Genomic DNA, 19,157 nt, shown 5'->3' with positions numbered 1-19,157 from the left:
ACACACACACACACGCCATACCAGACCAAAATATGTATCCCACCAAGGTCCAACGTGGTGAACCTATGAATTTTATTGGGATTGCTTGCAGTAATATCTAGTGAAGGATTAGTTACAGGCACAGAAATGATGCCTGACAACTTCATTGCCAAAGTACACTCTAGCATGAGTGACAGCTCACAAAAGTTGGACCCGGTTCACATTACACAGACAGCAGGCAGGCCAACAGGTTGGCTCAATTGCTCTATACCTCTTCCAAGTAGCACAACCTGCTTATTCCAGATGACTATGTGTGTCTCGGAGATGAGTGAGCAGCTTAGTGGATCCTGTCAGCTCCAGGAACTTCCTGAAGCTATAGTGAGTTGTTACATTCTATCTACTAGAGTTTCTTTATAGGGTGGGATGTTGGAAATATTCAACTGCTACCCACACAGGGGCAAATAACTTTACCAAACATACATTCCATTCATCATGATTGTTGGTAAACAACTGTCTTGTAGTAGAAAAGAAGCCTAAAGACTGAGTGGATAGCTGAATGATGAGGATGAATAACACACCTGCTAAGGTTAGCTTCCAAAAATCTCTCTAAGAGCTTCAAGTTTTTCTTCTCTCTTATGTCTTCTTGTTTAGACAAGTCAGTCTAAGTGCTTATAAGTTATATTCTATTACTTAACTCCTCTCCTTGTTGATATTTGGAATATATAAATTTTTATATTTGTGATAATAAATAGAATTGGATATTAATTTATTTCAATATTTAGTAAGGCCTTAACTGATTTGATATTTTATATGTTAAGAAAATATTAAGAGCTCTGGGGAACATGAGGGCTAGAGAGAATATATCTCAACCCAGTAAAGGCTATATATGAAAACCTACAGCTAAATTTTTCATGCTAGATGCAAGAAAACTTGAAGCATTCCAATGTTAGTGTTCAAGACTTTGGGAAGTAATCTACTATATGATCCAAGTTCGAGCTAGCAAAAGTATCTTTATTCAGAGACTGATGTAGTACAGAGACTGCTGGTTTTGAGATCCCAATCCGCTCTGTGTGTGTGTGTGTGTGTGTGTGTGTGTGTGTGTGTGTGTGTTGGGAGGAAGGGCAATCTGGTGTTATATGTTTCTAATCATTTTTGACACCTGGCATCTTGAGTGGGTTATTACCCATCAAGTACCACAGATGACTTTTCCTGATAATTTCACCTGGATAGAAACCATCCAATCAAAATCTCATTAGCAGTGGCTGGGTTTCAGTCCTGAGTAGGTGCTAACCAGGAAAGCACAGGGTGAGATATTGTGGTCTAAGTTCATACAGGGTACATAAAACAAAAAGCTGTTTTGGGTCATTTATGTGTTTCTTAGAATGCAGCCTAGTACACAATGGAGACAATATACAAGATGGGGTCTCTGAAGCTAAAGTGTTCCCCAACACTAACTTAGACCAGGATCAAAGCAATGATATCCACTCTATGAGTCCTATTTAATATAGCGTTGAAATATTCACCAGAGCAATAAGAGAAGAAAAGGAAATAAAAGGGATATAAATATGAAGAAATTAAAAATATTCTTTCTTGTAGATGATATTTATTTTACACATAAAAGATCTTAAAGACTTCGCTAGGAAACTTCTAGAAGTTATGTCATTTCCAGGAAGGTGTTAAGATAAAAAGTTACCATACCCTAAGGAAATGTAAGGAAAAAAATGGAGCAATGACTGAAGGAAAGGCCATTCATAGACTGCCCTCCCTTTGGATCCATCCCACCTGTAGACACCGAACCCCAACACTATTGCTGATGTCAAGAAGTGTTTCCTGACAGGAGCCTGGTATAGTTGTCCCCTGTGCAACTCTTCCAGTACCTGACTAATACAGATGCAGATACTCACAGTCAACCATCTGACTGGGCCTGGGACCCCAATGGAAGAGTTAGGGCAAGAACTGAAGGAATTAAAGGGGATTGCAACCCCATAGGAAGAACAAACATATCAACCAACCATATCCCCCAGACCTCCCAGGTACTAAACCACCACCCAAAGAGTATACATGAATTGGCCCAATTGCTCCATCTACATATGTAGCAGAGGATTTCTTTATCTGGCATCAATGGGAGGAGAAACCCCTGGTCCTGCCCAGTGACACTTCCTCCACTAATTCCACACCTACCTCAACAAGGCCACACCTTCAATAATGCAACTCCTTATTTGTCTATGGGAGACATTTTGATGCAAGCCATCATATGCCAGTAAAAAGTCTACATAACCCAGATTTATAAGTGATAGGAAGGGTGTGATTGTAAAAGAAGACTAACATATGTCAAGTTGCTTGAGTGCAGACAGACTCTGGTGAGAGAATGAATATCAGGTTTGGGGTAAGTGACACAGCACTGGTAAAGGTGTCATCCATGAGAAAGGAAAGATCAATGCTCTTAAGACTGCATTTCTAAGGTGCAAGATTCAGAGTCAAATGCTTTTGTTAATAATAAAGTATATTACACAGAAAAGATGAAACGCCACTAGAAATTAGGGGGATTGTTGGAAACCTTAAAGGTTCAACAATGCAAAAAATATGAACTCTGCTAAACCACAGTGATAGAATGTAAAGAAACCGTTAATCACAAAGGTTCACAAAGATTAAGCCCTTTGACAACAGTGAAGATAGAAAAATCACCTTTCTGTTTAAAGCCTGTGCCTCTGCTGTAGCTGACATTAAATGGAGAGATGATAGAGGAAAAGATATGAAAGGGAGAAGGAAAGGAGGAGGAGAGGGAGGAAGAAGAGAAGGAAGAAAGGAGAGGGAAAAGGAGGGGGTGGAGGGGAAGGAGGAAGGGGTAGTGGCAGGTGTAGCCAGGGAAACAATGGCATGAAGCAGATTATAAGATTAGCATCCCAGCCACAATCAGTGGCAATAGGATATAACAGAGACAACTATAGCATATGCATAGGGAGTTTCTGAAATAAACATTAGCAAAGAAATCACGAATCCAGATTTTAGGAAACAGAATAAAACCAACCAAAAAGTGCTAGAGGGTAAAGAAAAGTGCACGAAGTTCACTGGCACAGTTCTTGCTTATCACCTTCCGGACCTGGCCTCTGCCCACAACTCTTGGTGCAAGTCACGACAGAATCTAATCAAGAAGAGACGCTTCTCAGGGTTGGTTGGGTGTCTTCAGATTTTCTGGAAGAAATGCATAATCCTTACTATGCTCTGATAACCTTGTGTCCTCCAGATCCCATGTCTAGGTGAAATGCTTTCTGTGGTCTTCCAGCTGCCGCCCCATGGTTGTGTATGTCTAGATGTGATGTGGTAATTTGTGCTGAGACTTCCAGAGCAGAGGGAACTGTCCGTGGTCCTGGTGGAACTCATAACTCAGATTTTCTTCACTGCAGTGGGCAAAGTGACCCGAGAGGACTTTACAATATCGCCTTTAGGGAAGGGTAAACAAGTTCTGTAAGAAGAATGTGACTTGCAGCTAGATGGCAGTCATGACAGAGAATTTCTAGCCATTTACCAAACGTTTGTTTTGTCTTAAGATCCAGCTGGAGCACATTTTTCACCCACCTTTCATCGGAGTCTGCTTTTGCCATCAGGTTCTGACTAAGGTGATACAATATACACATCATTCAGAGACTTGTGAAAACACTGGTGACTGACCCTCCCCTGCAGCTTCAGGCTTAAGGGTTGATGCATAGTGCGGATAAAAGCCATCAACACTTATCGATTATGGAACATTAACTTAAAATTCATTTAAAAATTGTTCTTCACCGGTAAGGTTTTGCATCTATGCTTATGTTTAACTGCTTTATTCATGCAAAATCCAGAGTGGAAGACCATCTGAAATTCACATCTGTGTCTGGTTTCTATGTATGAATTTTCTTACTGATAAATCGCAGATCTTAGCCTATAACCATAATTCCTTTGGGATCTATACAATTGACAACAGGACAAGTACGTTAGGATCTCACCAACCCAAGGACAAGAAAATCAGTCAGAGAGCAACAAAGCCGAACAAAACATACTAGCTTGTTGACCCCAAAGATTGCAGACTTTGATAATTTACTGAATTTTGCTACTTTGCAGTTTATATTTCTTTTGCTTATTTGTGAAGATATCAAGAAAAAAAACACTCTCTATGACTGTCAAATCTGCACAAGAGCTCCATTCGTTTACAAGCATTTGGTTCCTCCAAAGTCTCTTACTTTTAACCATCCAAAGGTCCGGATGAGCACTGCTTTGGAACTGAGACGTCCATTGCCTCTCCATGCACTGACTGCACTTTCTGAGGAGACAGACAATGCATCTCTACTTTTGGCCAGCTTTTGACAAGCAATCCTCAGAATTTAGCTCTGCTATTCTACAGTAGTTCTGTATTTGGGATACTCACATTTAAGGTCAAACAATATTGATTAAAATTTGACAGTTTCTTCAGGTAAAAAGTTGGCAAACTTTATTTGATACAGAATTGCATCATGATTTTTAGATTTTCTTAGACACTAGAAAAATTTTGACTACTATTTATCTTTGGTGTTCTTCTCTTGTGGCTTTTGTTGTTATTAATTAAACAATTAATTTACGGCAAGATCTTGCTACATAGCTCAGGGTGGTCTTAAAATCATAATCCTGCCTCGGTATCTTGGACTGTAATGACAGGTTTGTACTAACAGATACATGGTACATATCCTTATTAAAATATTTTAATGTCTTAATAATATATTTTAAAATACAGAATATTTTAGCACTAGTAGCTTGACCTTTAACACACAATTTTCTGCAATGATCTTGATGTTTAAATCATGTACCTTCTCTCTGAGAACCCATGAACTTTTACTCTAAAGAATAATAAAAAAAAACGTAGACAATTAAAAAAACTTTAAAAAATCAGATCTTTAAATAATTTGATAGACTTTCACATACTGTAACAGACTCATGAAAATTCTCAAAGCACATCAATAGAATGTGTTTAATATTTCAAGATGAAGGATACGTGGTCAGTTGGCTCTAATTTTTGAAATTCTTCCATAATATGGCATCTTTTTCACCAAAATCTCTAGTAGTACATTAAAGATTGGTTTTTCTGTGGGATAGTCTAGGCAGTGGTTCTAGAATCTTGCATTCTTGTCTGTGGGTGAAGCTCGGGACTTTGTAGCTTCTCTAATGCACTTTTCTTCACCCAGTTTCCTCATATAAATTGATGTGTCCTGATCTCCGGTTTCTTGTGGAACTCAGGCCTTCCCTGTGCTTTGCAGGAACAGCTCCTGACAGCTTTTTGTCCTCTTCTACAGGAATGATGATGGACTCAGGCCCTTTCCTTGGTGCTCTGAATAAATCCTTTCTTTGGGGAGGGGATGCTACTTAAAGAGGGTATCCAGTTTCCTATAATAACCTTTTATTCATTCATCTTAGATCTCAGTTTCACTAGCCTGTGCTGTATCTTTAGCTTTCTATCTCCATTTCACTATTCAGAAAGAATTCCATAGCCCAATCGATCACATACATACATACATGTTCTGATGAACTAGACGTTATCAAGATGTTGACAAGGCAGGCCATCACCTTGTTATCACTCAACATCGCCCCATGACTACAGAGTTATAATTTTTTTGAATGTGTTGAAGTCCTCACTTCTTTTTAAAGTACATACTTTGTGTCTATAAGATGCAGTATAAAATACAAACCCTTGTCTTGGTGTAGCTATGTGACAGCTGTTGCTCTGGGTGCTTTGAAGTACTAAGTTTTATTCTTTTCTCAAGAGTTCCAGAAGTAGTTGCTACCGTAACTTGTAGTACAAATATAAAAAAGAGATCATAAGACAATGAGGATAAACAAAGGTTTTGGGAACAACACAGAATCAAGAAGTGGCCATACCTTAATGCAAACTGTCCCTCTGGCTCTCACACTGTTCTGCCCAGTTCTTCTGAGTGAATCTATTTGCATAGACTTAATTTTTCAATATGATGAAAGGCTTCTGGCTAGGAACACTGATTTTTAGGAAATTTTCTGAAAACATTCAAGAGAAGAAGAAGAAGAAAAAAAAAAAACCCCAGCATCTCCACATTGAAAATTTAGTGCCTAGAATACTGCTTGAATCTACAGGGAGAAAATTTATGTCTGTGCCTTCGGTGTGGAGAACGTAGACTGCAGGAATTATTTCAGATAACTTAGACAAATCAGTCTTGGTTTGAACCTCAAAAGCAAGCAGATTAGTGTACCTCTCACGACCAACACTCGCCACTGCAGTTTATTGATTTTGTGGTCTATCTTCATCAGCAAGCAGAGGGAAAAAATAAAATAAAATATATCAGTGTAACATTCTCTCACCCGACACAAGGTCATTTGTACATCCATGGGCCTTGGTCCTTGTGCCCTGGTGCTTTTATTCCCATGTCAGAAGTAGTTGAGATTGCTTCCTGATGTTCTGCTACATAATAATTTTCTCCTTTATCCCAAGTCTAGTAAGGAAATGACCTTTGGCAGCCACAGAATATTGTCAGGATTCTCTTTTATCTTTGCCAACGTCTTTCTGATTCCTCATCCGCTGTGTATTTGTACTGCCCCGCTAGTGTTGTATTTCTGGTAGATCATTTAGATTGCTGAAAACATTTGTGAGAATTAAGGAACTGATGATAGATGGTTGATAATATTCAAGAAATACTTGTGTTTACATGGGCATACCTCATTTTATAAAGATGTTTTCAGTTCTACTTCAGTTCAGATCAGAAAGTACCCAGAGTTTTGGCATGATTATTCTTTTTACACATCATTATTAAATGCATCATTAACAATATTATTGTCTTTGTCAGTGAATCACAAATCTAGGACTTATTGGCCTACATGGTCACCAATCTAGTCACCAATCTCCATCCTCTTCAATAAATTGGACTGTTAAATTAGAAACCATGCCCTTTTCCCCCACTCCATGCATTGCAGACATCTTAACTTTGTTCTGATTATAAATGAACAGATTTGTGAGAAGGAATATTGTGAGATCTTTAAATTAATATTAAATAACAACAGTCCGAGTAGTTCAAGTCTTCTGTCTAGAGATATTTAAATTCATCTCTGTGGCTGAGAGGATATGTGGTCTTAGAAAACCTTGATAGGAGATGGAGCTTTGCAAACAGAGAATTATATTTACAGAGCATGCCAAACTCTATAACCAAATGCATTTCTAAACATGTGTTATGGGCCTATGAATGAGAGAATGACTTTATATCTGGATAAATATGTGTTCCTAAATTGCATTTAAGTCTTAACCAGGTAAAAGCTAGAAACTAATTCTTACTTTCATCTAATGTTACTAATTCTGTGTCCTAATTTTTTGTTCTGCCCAATGTGATATGCTAATAAAAATACATTTTCATTTGTTTTATAGTGTACCCTGTATGCCTCTGCAAAAAATAGTATAATCAAATATAATATAACAAAATAGTATGATCAAAGTATCTATATTAATACTCCAGTATTAATAGCCTAGTACCTAAAGAACTGAGAAAGTAATGAGACGTGTTCAAAGTGGAGATGCACGTCAAGTCTTAGAGAATTGAGAGATTATTGCTGCTTCGTGTGTAGGAAGAAGTTAGGGAGAGAAATGGATCTGCATAGCTATGTTAGTTGTTAATGTTCAAATATTAAAATGTTAGTGAATCAATGATGTCAGCAGATCTAAGAAATTTACTAAGGAAGAGACAAAAATAAGCATTCTAATAGCTGCTATACAAATGTCTAGAGTCTAAAAATTGTAGTGTAATTGAAAATGCAAATGGATTGTTACTTGAATTTTTAATGTGACCTTTTAATACACAGAAACAAAGGTCTGGAAGCCAAATCCTTAAATTATTTTAAAGACAAAATCTTCACAGACATGGCTCTGGATTTTACAAAACTTTTATTTATGGGAATATTTAAAAGTTTAAAAATAGTGAGTAACCCAATTCTATTTGCAAGCTATGAGGGCCGTTTCATCAGTGGTAGAGTGTGCAATTTACAGAGAAGCAATGCTCCCATCAGAGGCTATGGCAATAAGGGTAAGTGATAGTCTGTCATATAACAGGGTTCAGGAGTTTGGGGTGAAGTAGAAAAGCAAGGCTCCCTATTACGGTACTATGGAAACCAGACAGACATCAGTGGACCTAACCTTCATTTCCATTCAATTCTACCCCTTCACAAGAGTTTTCTTTGCTTAAATCCATTCAGATTGGATGGGTCAGGAGGTGACCCCTTTTTCCTAGTAGTAGGTTTACTTCCGTTCCAGCATACCATTGTATTCAGACAAATGACCTAGGTCATCCAGTTGTGGAAAAGTGGAGTCATTTCCTCCTTCAAACACGAGATTTCCTTCCTACAGGTCCTAGATGTTTTCTCCATTCCAAACTCTAGCTCCTTCATGGGCTTGTGTGGCACCCAAAGTGTTTCCTGACTCTATATGTTAGTAACCTACAAGTGAGTGTGTCTGTCTTGCGTTAGGTACTACAGGTCCAATCATTTCCTAAAACTCTGGGTAGAAATCCCCTTTCCACCCAGTGACTGAAGAGTAGGCTACCAAGTAAGCATGAAGTGAAAAAGAGAATTGAAATTCATGCTGTCAAATGGGATAGCTTCTGGTGACATGTGGCTCCTGTTCATCTAAAATGTGTTGTCAAAGCTTTAAGTGTCATAAGGATCAAATGCCAACTAGGTTTTGAAGACCCAAGATAAACACAAAAATATAAATATCTCAACATTTTTAATGGTTTGTCTGCTGATTTACCTGGGATGTATTATATATTTGTCATGGGCGAATACAGAAAATAATGTCGCTTGATATTTATAAATATATAATATAAATGTATATATAATAAAGTGTTTTCATCTACAGAACAAAAGCTTTCATTAGATGGCGGAAGTTGAGATTTGTAGAGACCCACAGACATTTTCTTGTAATTTCTAAGTAAAGATTGACAGAATTAATTCTTTATTGTACATGCCTTCGTAGAATATATTTTCACATCTACCACCATTAAACCCCTCATTTGTTGAGGAAACGCAAGGTCTCCATCAGACATTTTTTGGTAATGTATCCACTGGGCTAGAAAAGAATTACAGAGAGAGACAGAAAGGACAGAACTACCAGTGAGTAAATACAAAGGTGTCACCGGGAGGAGGAAAGGCCATCTGAGCAAAGTAGGTGCTACCTCGTTCCTGATTATCATCGCCAGAGCAGGGCAGCGAGCAGCACAGAATCCACTCTTGGGTAGTGAATAGGAAGACCATCTCTCCTTTGACCAAATACAATTACATATTTTATTAAACACGTCTCATTATTAACAGTAGTAGAAAACACACACTCCTATTTGATGGAAGAGAAGAAAGCCATGATTAGTTATATATTATTTTTAGGACTAATATATTTAAGCACAACTATTTCAGCCATTGTGCTGTTATGCAAACATACTTTTAGTAATAGGTTATAATAACCTCACAGGAATTCTTTTATTGTCTTTACTGTACAGAGTAAGAAAAAAAAAAAAACAAAAATAAAAACAAGACTGTGGCTCAGGGAAGTTCCACAAATTATCTAAGGCCACACGGCTACTGAGAGGCGGAACCGGGTTGAGGATGCCGATTTCGAAAACCCATTTCCGGTTTGCATTTGATGCTTGACATCCAGCAATTGTATATGCAATCATGAAGACCAGGGAAGGAGTAATCAACTGACACGTAAAAGCCAGCTTCTGAACCAACAGCATCACTCCTGTGGCTGTACCAGCAGCAGGGTTTATTCTGAAGAAGAGATGGTCATAGTCCCTTACTCTTTTGTGACAACGGCACCTTTAAGGATTTCATTTCAGTCAATGCAGTTTTCTCTTTGCTTATCCAGGGTGTCTCACTGGCTTACAAAGAAAATTACTGGCTTGATCAAAAGCTCTTCAGGTTTCTTAGACACAACACATTTTATGTTTGCACATTTTGAAGCGTATGTCTAGTTTTCTGCCAGGATTGCATTTCTAAAGTTGATTTTGGAAAAAAGAAAACAATGAGAATAGACTACTAGATTAGACAGTCAGCTCTATGAAGTCAGTTGGCCCATGCTACTTTTGAGTCTCCCTGCCTTTCTCAAGCAGAAAGTATTTTCGGTCACCACCAGAAATAGAAGGCTTTAATATTGTTTCTATATAAATACCTTGTTTCCTGTAATTTAAGAGAGATCAATCAATAAGTCTGGAATATAGGTTACTTTGTGTTACATTAAAGCAGTAATACTTAAAAAGCAGCACAAGACTAGATGTAAGTAGGGCTTGCTAAAATTTAGGCACAAAAACATAGACGTCTCTCTGTCTCTCTCTCTCTCTCTGTCTCTCTCTGTCTCTCTCTCTCTGCGTGTGTGTGTGTGTGTGTGTGTGTGTGTGTGTGTGTGTGTATGTACAAAACCAGTAATACTGTTCTTCATGTTTTTTTTTTTAAATTGTGTTTTGGTCATTATTAAATGGAATCTAAATTTTATTTTAGATGAATTTTCATAATATAACTTTTAGGATTTGGTATCTGAAACAAATTCTATTTTTCCAGTTAACAAAATGAAGTAGTTGACAGGTATATTGTATGTTCCGCAGGGCTCCAACAGTCTGGAAAGGCATGAAGAGACCATGTCAGTATGCGTCAGGATAGAAAAGATATTCTAATATTTAAATAAATGTATGTCTCTTAGAACTGAAGGTGTAATTTGAAATTCTAAAGAATTATGCTATTAAATTCTGAGACGACATTACTGATGTGGAAAGAAATCATTAAAGAGGAAAATATTAAAGCTGAGATTTCCCAACTACTAGAATGCAGAGTTTCATATTCTAGGTTACTTCTAACTTTTAGATAAAATCTTGTTAATAATTATATACAGTTGCTCATTTCATTATCAAAGATAGCAAGAAAAATACATGTAATGATTCGAATAACCAGGCAGAAAAAAAGAGAGTGGTTAAGTTGGGATGACATTTTGCTTTCAGGTATAGGTAGGTAGGTAACCGATATGGATTCATTAGTAAAATGTGAAAAATGCAGAAAAATTCATGTCATTGCTAAATGTGGTGATGAGTTGGATGTTCTTGAGTTATATTGATATTGATATTGATATTATTTGATATGAAAATGTCCTCATTCTATAATTACCATTTTAATCCCCTGTAAAGAAGATTTTTTTCTTTGGGTCAATAAAATAATAATTAGAGCTGGGCCTAGCCTTGAACATGTGCAGTCCCAGTGCGGTAGAGGGGAAGGCAGGAAGATTGCACAATTGAGGGCAGGCTGACCCAGATATATAGTAGAACTGGGAGGGCAACGGTGAATAAATGATAGTGGTTTACGTATATCACCATGGTTACTTTTTCACCATTTTAATAGAACGTATAACACTTTTATATAAGTAATAAGGGTGAGACTCTATGTCCCACAGCCAAAAATGAAACTGGGAAATTATTGTGATTTATACCATTAAAGATGACAAAGAAACATTTTTCTGATAAAGATCAAGAGCCTTTAGACAGGAGTTCTAAGAAAAACCAGAAAATAACCAAAAATCATAGTGAAATATAGATGACAAGTTGATTTTCAATGTATAAAGAGACACCAATGCTCTTTTGGAATAACCAAATTGGATTTGTTTGTCTAATTCATCTCTCTCTCTCTCTCTCTCTCTCTCTCTCTCTCTCTCTCTCTCTCACACACACACACACACACACACACACACACACACACACACACAAAATAAAAACTACATGTTTGTTATTGAATTAAAGTGAGAATAAATGATGCTATTATTTACAGCCTCTAGAAAAACTGTTCCAGAGGAGGGAGATTTGTGGGTAATGTTCTCGCCATCACCTTGGTTGCCTGTTCTAGTAAATTTATCTTCATGTATCACTGAAAAGATAAATTAAGCTTTTCCAGCTCATCGTTGACAAAGAGGATGAAGTTCCAACCAACATGGCTTACATAGCCTTCAAATACTATAGGAACTTGTAACTCAAAACAAAATGACACTTCTTGCCTTAAAATGAACTCGTGAGTTTCATGTCTATGAAATTGAGTTCAAGTTAGAGAGAATTGGTGATGTTCAAATAGGTAAGTTTGAAGTATAAGGTAAGTTTTAAATGTTTTTAAACATAGACAGCAAAACTTTACCATAGAAAGTGCAGTGGCAGACATAAAACATCATGCTTCAAAGAGATGGACATATTTCTTACAGAGAAGGCGCCATGCCTATTTAGACCTGCAAATACATCTAGGTGTTTACACTTCTAGTAAATCAAGTTTTTTTCCTCCCTATTTAGAAGAGTGAACAAAATATGTATAAATGCTCAATCACTGCCAAGGTAGGAAAACCTAAACTGATAATGTAGCAAGATCATGGGCCCATTAAAGATGGCCCTCACTTTCTAGGGTACTACATTCAGAATCACACTCTCCCGTTTTATTGGGGCTCTCCAGAGACCGTGCAGGAGTTTTCTGAGGGTGGCATGTCCTTGTGTTGACAGAGGATGCTCAGCGAAAGTGGAGCCCCTCTCGCAAGGAGAAGCTGGACCAACTGATAAACGGTGCTTAGAAACATTAGCCCTTCATCCAAACACTGGGTTCCACCTGAATTCATTTTTAGACTCTTTAGTCCTTATCTTTTCCTGGAAGTTTAAACTGGTAATTTGCATACAGTCGAGCATTCGTGAATTGGTGACCTGAAATCTGGATAACAGAGGAAGTGAGCTGTGTGTGGTGATCCCCAGATTAGACACTGGATATTGCCGCAAACCCCACATTTTATTTTCCAAAATCCTTAAGTAAAGAATAATGCTAATAATTGCCAATGCGTGCATATATGTCTTCATTTGATGAAAAACATCGATGGGGATTTTTATTCATAGTCCTCTCCTGGCAATCAGTCACGCGTGTAGGGAAAGGCATGGATTCCTTTTTCTCCTTAATGATGACGCAGTGTCATGTGCTCCTCCAGGGCGCTATCTCACTTTCTGCAGCTCCTGTCTTAGCCACGAGGGCAGAGGCTGCCCCAACCTGTGCAGCAGCTTCGAGAGCTCCACGTTGTGGTCGCGGTAGTAACTGGAGAGGAAAGTTCTGGACTGGAAACAAAAAGGAAGACTTAAAAGATACTCGGCGCATCAAGTGTTGATACTTCAAAAATAGTCTACCACATTATGTATCTACAAAATAGTTTACCGTTTTTTTCCCTAATCGTTTTCCATTTTGACACATTCTTCATAAAACAGATGTAAAGTACAAAGAGGTACAAAAGTGTCTTGGGAGAGTTAACTACAATTATGACGCCTATACATTCTGAGATTTACAAAGAGAAAATTGCAGTGTATTATCCAATAATGAGGAGGGGTTTGTACACAACCAGATATCCAGGGGTGAGTGAGATAAAATATGTACAAATTTCCTTTAAAAATTATTCCTTATACTAAAAAATTTTAAACCATAACTGTCTGTAAAGAGTAGAATTAATTATTATAATCGCAACTGACCATAGCACATATTTTAAAATTCCATTCAGGAATTTTCTCTTCATAAAAGAAGGAAATAAATAATATTTATGACAAATACTTATAATTGTTTAGATGCTTCATGAATCTAAAGAGTTGGGTCTTTTTGAGGTAATCATAAAGGATTTTACATCTTAACATTTTAAAAAACTTTTTCAAGGTTTCTTGTTATTTGAATCATGTGTGTATGTGTATATGTATTCAGGTCCTCAGGTACCTGCAGAGGACAAAAGAGGGCACTGGATATGATGGAGCTGTGCTGGAATTATAGCAAGTGATCTTAACCAATGAGCTGTCATTCCAGACTCCAGAAGAATGGGTGAATATATGTATGTAAAAATCTGTGTATATATATATATATATACATATATATACACAAATATATACATGTTAACAAAATATGTATGCATATATACATATATACATTCATATATGTGTATATATGTGTGTATGTATATATGAATATATACATATATACATATATTTACATATATAGAGACTTATATTTCTGGAAAATAGAAAATTATTAACTTGCTTTCCTTTCTGCCGTATTCTTCATACAATAATCCAATAAACAGTTGCTTTGTTTTTCCTGTCTACTGTAACATTCATCAATATTTCCTGTATAAATATTTGTACTGATGAAACATACTTTCCATTGCATAGAAACTTTACCATCTCTCCTAAGCTCTTCTCCACATTTTTAACCCAAATGAATTTCTTTCTTCGTAAAACTCTCCTAGCAACTTTTGTGTATACTGTGGAAATGGATTTACTACAATTACATTTCATCTCGGACCATTCGCCCGGCATTTCATTATGCTCCCTCCCTTAAAGCAGATGGTAAGCACTTCAAATGGGGAATAAGATGTTTACAGTAGTGGGAATGTTACATTGATGTTTTGGGCAGATTAAAGTGATTTCTGAAACCCTTTAGAAATTACTGAGTTCAAAAGTATTTCAAGGACGTTCTGGCATTTATATCACCATAGCAACACATGAAGAAGAATGCATCCTGCCCTTGCCCTCCTTGCCTTAGGAGAAATGCTCACACTATCTGGCCAGTTTCCCAGCATCATTTCTCATACAAGGCATCTTTTCACATATTATAATTTCTATTATTTTTTACTTTATTATTGTTTTATGCTTCTTATTATAATTCAGTGACCCTAACTTAGCTCTTCACCATATAATGAACTCATAGCTGTCTTATCCTTGTATCTTCTGTATTGCTTAGCTCAGTTTCAGGCATGTTATTGGTATGGGATGTACATGTGCTGGTTGGATTTTGTCAACCCTACATAAACCAGAGACATCTGTGACGAGGGAACCTCGACTGAGGGATCGACTCCATCTGTTAGCTTGTGGATATGTCTGTGGGTTTGACTCTTAATTGATGCAGAAGGGCTCCACCCACCGTGGGCAGTGCCAACCATAGGCATGTTGGTCAGGGCTGTTTAAAAGTGTTAGCTGAGCGAGGCATGGAAGAAAGCCAATAAACACCATTCCTCCATGGTCTCTGCTTCAGCCCTTGCTTCCAGGCTCCAACCTTAGCTTTCTTCAGTGTTGGGTGTGACCCGGAAATGGTAAGTTTAAGTAAACCTTTTCCTTCCCAAAGTCGATTTTTAGAAGTGCTGCTTATCACAGCAATAGAAAACAAACTAGAGCAGTATGCAGCTAATGCATGTCAGTAACACTTTATTCTTTACACCAGTATTTGCTAAAAATGCATTGTAAGTGCTTGCCAATGTGTAAAGGAATAACTGACTTTTCCATATCTATCTATGTCTGAATTGAATGCCAACAAAATATTCAAGTGATGTATTACATCACAGCTTTCTTCTCCCTGACAAAACAACTGATTGAAAAACAGTATCGGAAGAAGGAACATGTTTTCTCTCTAATTTTCAAATGGCAACTTCTTGCTAGAGTAATTCTAGGCAGGTAACGGTACCTCTGGATCCATGGGTGGGTACCTCCGTCCTTTGCTCTTCCCGAGACATTTGGTTTTCCCTCCTTCCAGTAGTTGACACCAAAAGCCTTTTTGAGGATCAAACCTAAAACATGTAAGAATTGCAAAATATACTCAGTAAAGAGCCTTACCAGTCAGATAAAGGCGATGCAGACTTGTATGCCTGTTGCTTTAACTTAATTCATCTCTACAGCCATTCAGCTGATTTTAGAAATGATAATAGACATTAAAGTGCTACGTTTTACTATATATTTTCAAATAGTTCTACTCTACAGGAAAGGCACATACACTTCCAGTCCAATTTTATGCTGAGATTTTAGTTATGAGTCTATTAAACAAAAAACCCAAATGACAAAACACTAAAAGTACAGCTTGCATATAAAAGGCCTTTGGATATTTTGTTTACCTCTGACTGTGATTTCCTCCTCAAAATATACCGAGAGATTTCTAAGAAATTATTTAATTGGTTACTTTCGAGGAACTAAATTTTATATAGATGTGCTTGTAAGGTAGAGTGGTCCCTCAGAGTAGGAATAGGACATTACATAGACACAAAATTTTCACTACACAGAGGGGGAGGTAGGGGTGAGAAGGGTGTGCCTCTAGGTCAGGCAGGGGCAGCCCGCAGAAGCATCTGCAGCCGGTGACTTTTATCAGGAGAGGGTTTTTAAGGAATCAAAGGGGAGTCTGTGCTTCAATGAATTGGTAAGCCCTGATCGGACGTGCTAGCCAAATAATGAATTGTGATTGTTTGGCCTTTGTTTTTGGTCTCAGGAGTGAGTCAGTGAGCAAATAAGGAAATGGACCTGGGGAACTAGCTTCAGGAATGGAATCTAATGGCCTTCATCAAGGGAGAGGAGGAAGGGAAAAGGGCGAATCTGTCAGCATCATATTCACCCCACTCAGCCATGTTTGAGAGCTCTTTAATACTATTCTGTGTACAAGTATAATTAAACTTTCTAACTTGGAAAAAGGCCGCATTTTATTTTACAGTTAATTTTTTTCTTACAACTTTCAAGAAGTAAATAAAAATGTAACAGGATGGTTTAAATCTATTTTTATGATATTTCATTTAATCCTTCAATTAAATTTTGGAAGTTTCTCACAATTAAAGAATTTAAAACATTCAACAATATCACATTGTGCTTAGAAAGAATAAACTTGTCCTACTCAAACATGGTTTTATTTAACTGGATTCCTATGTCTTTATATCTTTTTAAAGTGTAAAGCTGTAACTCATTATAGTGTTTTCAGACAACAGGAGCCATAAGCACTGTAGCTAGAGAATAAAATGTAGCTCTCTCCTTGCCTGTTGTTGAAGGCAGACAGTCCTGTTGGATGATTCTCACAGCTGTACTTCTGTACTCAAAGATTTATCAGCTTCTATCATATGCTATACATCCCAAAACTATTTCACCTTCAGACCGGGAAGAAACCACACTCAACTCTGTATAGATTCAATAACTTGCTGTAATAAAACTGAGAAATTTCACAAAGTAGTTATTTTAAAGAAATTCAAGTATTTTTTTTTCTGGGTAGAACACTACACTAATAGCATCCTGCTAAAAACCCAATCATTAGAAATAATCATTAAAAGAGAATGTCAAATTTATGAAGGAATGCATTCCAATTCTCTAAAACTCATCATAAGCCAAGGCAGAACATCTGTGTCATACATTAGGGTGTTTCTGACTCCACTTCTTTGCACTTGTCAAAGTCAAACATTAAACTACCATTTGCCGAAGAACACATTGCTGTGATCTTTAAAGTCATTTGCAAAAATGACAACGAAATAAAATAAAATATAAAATAAAATAGAATCTGGATTTTCCATATTGACCTTGAACACAGTAGATGCCATGACTAAATGGACTCCATAATCCTCAGCTCCTTCTCCTGGAAACTCTATTTACAGAGCTGCAAGTACCAAATTACAGCCATATGTAGATTGAGATCCATGCTGTGATTGACATCAGAGTGACACACATAGCTATTTCTGAGGGTAAAAGGGCTGAGAGCCCACCTCTCGGCGCACAGACACTGAGTGTGGTTGATCAGTGGTTCCACCAAGGCTCAGAGGATATGATGGATTCCCTGTTTTTGTTTTTGTTTTTGTCTTTTTTTTCCATTGATTGAAACAAAACCATTTCAAAATGTAGAAGCATAGAAACACACAATTCCACTGTCGCTAGTGTAGTTTTTCAGGCACTTTTCTTCTTCAATGGGCAAATTAACTTAATTAAAATCAGGCAAAATGAACAAGGTCATATTCAGAAAAGTGTCCCTTGTTTTCTCAGCAAAGGGATGGCCTTCTGTTAATGAGAGGTTCTTTTGGGTTCTTTATAAGTGGGGCAGTTGAACATCAAGACTTCGGTAGAGAAGAAACGAATGTCACCCACATGACTGAAGCCTCTCCGGTGTGTTGCTCAGCTTCTGCATGTGGGGAACACATCAACTCAGATGTTGGTGTCCCTACTGTCAACTCAGCCAGCCATCTAGCCGGGTGACATTTAGGGTTTAAACTTCAGAGCGCCCAGTTTATGTTCTCCTTGTCATATCTTTGTACTTGCTATGTTGATCCAGCCAAAGGGCTGAAGGTGAATGTGTTCCTTCTAACTCCAACCTACCACAGGGAACAGAAAACTGAGCACAAACTACCAGCAGAGGCATAATCACACGCATGCACGCACGCACGCACGCACGCACGCATGCACGCACGCACGCACGCACACTATAGCTCCAATCAGCCCCACTAAGTCAATGGGGAGCAAGATGTCTACCGAAGTGACCACTCAAGGACTGATCAACCATACACAACAGTGGTCCAGTGGTCCAAGCAATAAGTCTGTTTTTGCAAAAGAGGACAAAGCAAGAGCGTAAGGGAGAGTTCACAGGCAATGCCTGGCACACGCCAACCTCCATGCAAAGCATCCTCACGCCTATGGTTGTAGCCAGCTGCAGATAAATTGGACTTTGGGAGATCCCTGCTGGCAGACACTGTCCTTGTCTCTGGGGCCTGAAAAGGAAGCAGTGCTGTAGCTTCGACCCAATCAGATCCCTAAGACACTCACAGAAACTCTAATGCTATTTTATTTCTACGGCTGTAACTTAGTTACAAGAGAAAAGATGTGTGGCCTAATTGTTTTGTGTAAAGCCAAATACATGGGAATTTCTGTTGAGCACTAACAAGATAGGAAAAATGGAAGAATGAACCAAATAAGAAGGGGGAAATTTAAATTTCTTGCTATGGGACCTGCTGCATGCATAAAACATGGAAAAGGTTTGCATTTTTGTTGCTCAGCAGATGTTTTAGAAAGATGAAGCATAATTGACTGGGATGTAAAGTTAATTAGTTGCAGAATATTTTGTTGCCCGGGGCCCATTCCTATAACGCGATAGCACCTGCAATTTGCCTCTGTGCATATGTGTACTCCTTTATGGTGGGAGGACATTTTCCTTTAGCTTCCTTTCCTGACCTATTGTTAGAGAGACCTGATCCATGCTCCACAGGTTGTCCTGCTACACGTTACCAATTAAAATCAGATATGTCGGTCGTCAAATGGATAAAAGAAGACAGAGCCATTTTCAACCTGAACTTTCCAATCTGCTCCCTGTGTACCACATCCTTCCTCCGCTTCTCATTAATTTCCCAAGAGGGGAAAAAAATA

At 37.8% G+C, this 19,157-nt stretch overlaps 1 protein-coding gene across 1 annotated transcript in view; it reads right to left on the bottom strand.

Moving 5' to 3' along the window:
- Positions 1–8,699: 8,699 nt before the first annotated feature.
- Ndst4 (N-deacetylase and N-sulfotransferase 4) overlaps positions 8,700–19,157 on the bottom strand; it is a 338,766-nt gene continuing 328,308 nt past the window's right edge. Inside the window, 2 exon segments of the mRNA NM_001191849.3 lie at positions 8,700–13,094; positions 15,472–15,574. Of these exon segments, the coding sequence (NP_001178778.1) occupies positions 12,975–13,094; positions 15,472–15,574 (223 nt within the window). The 3' untranslated portion in view covers positions 8,700–12,974.

The sequence above is a fragment of the Rattus norvegicus genome, chromosome 2 (assembly GCF_021556685.1).
Source record: "Rattus norvegicus strain SHRSP/BbbUtx chromosome 2, alternate assembly SHRSP_T2T, whole genome shotgun sequence".
In the NCBI taxonomy this organism is placed as follows: Eukaryota; Metazoa; Chordata; class Mammalia; order Rodentia; family Muridae; genus Rattus; species Rattus norvegicus.
Note: the sequence above shows the minus strand (reverse complement) of the source record. Positions and strands in the feature narration are given on the sequence as shown.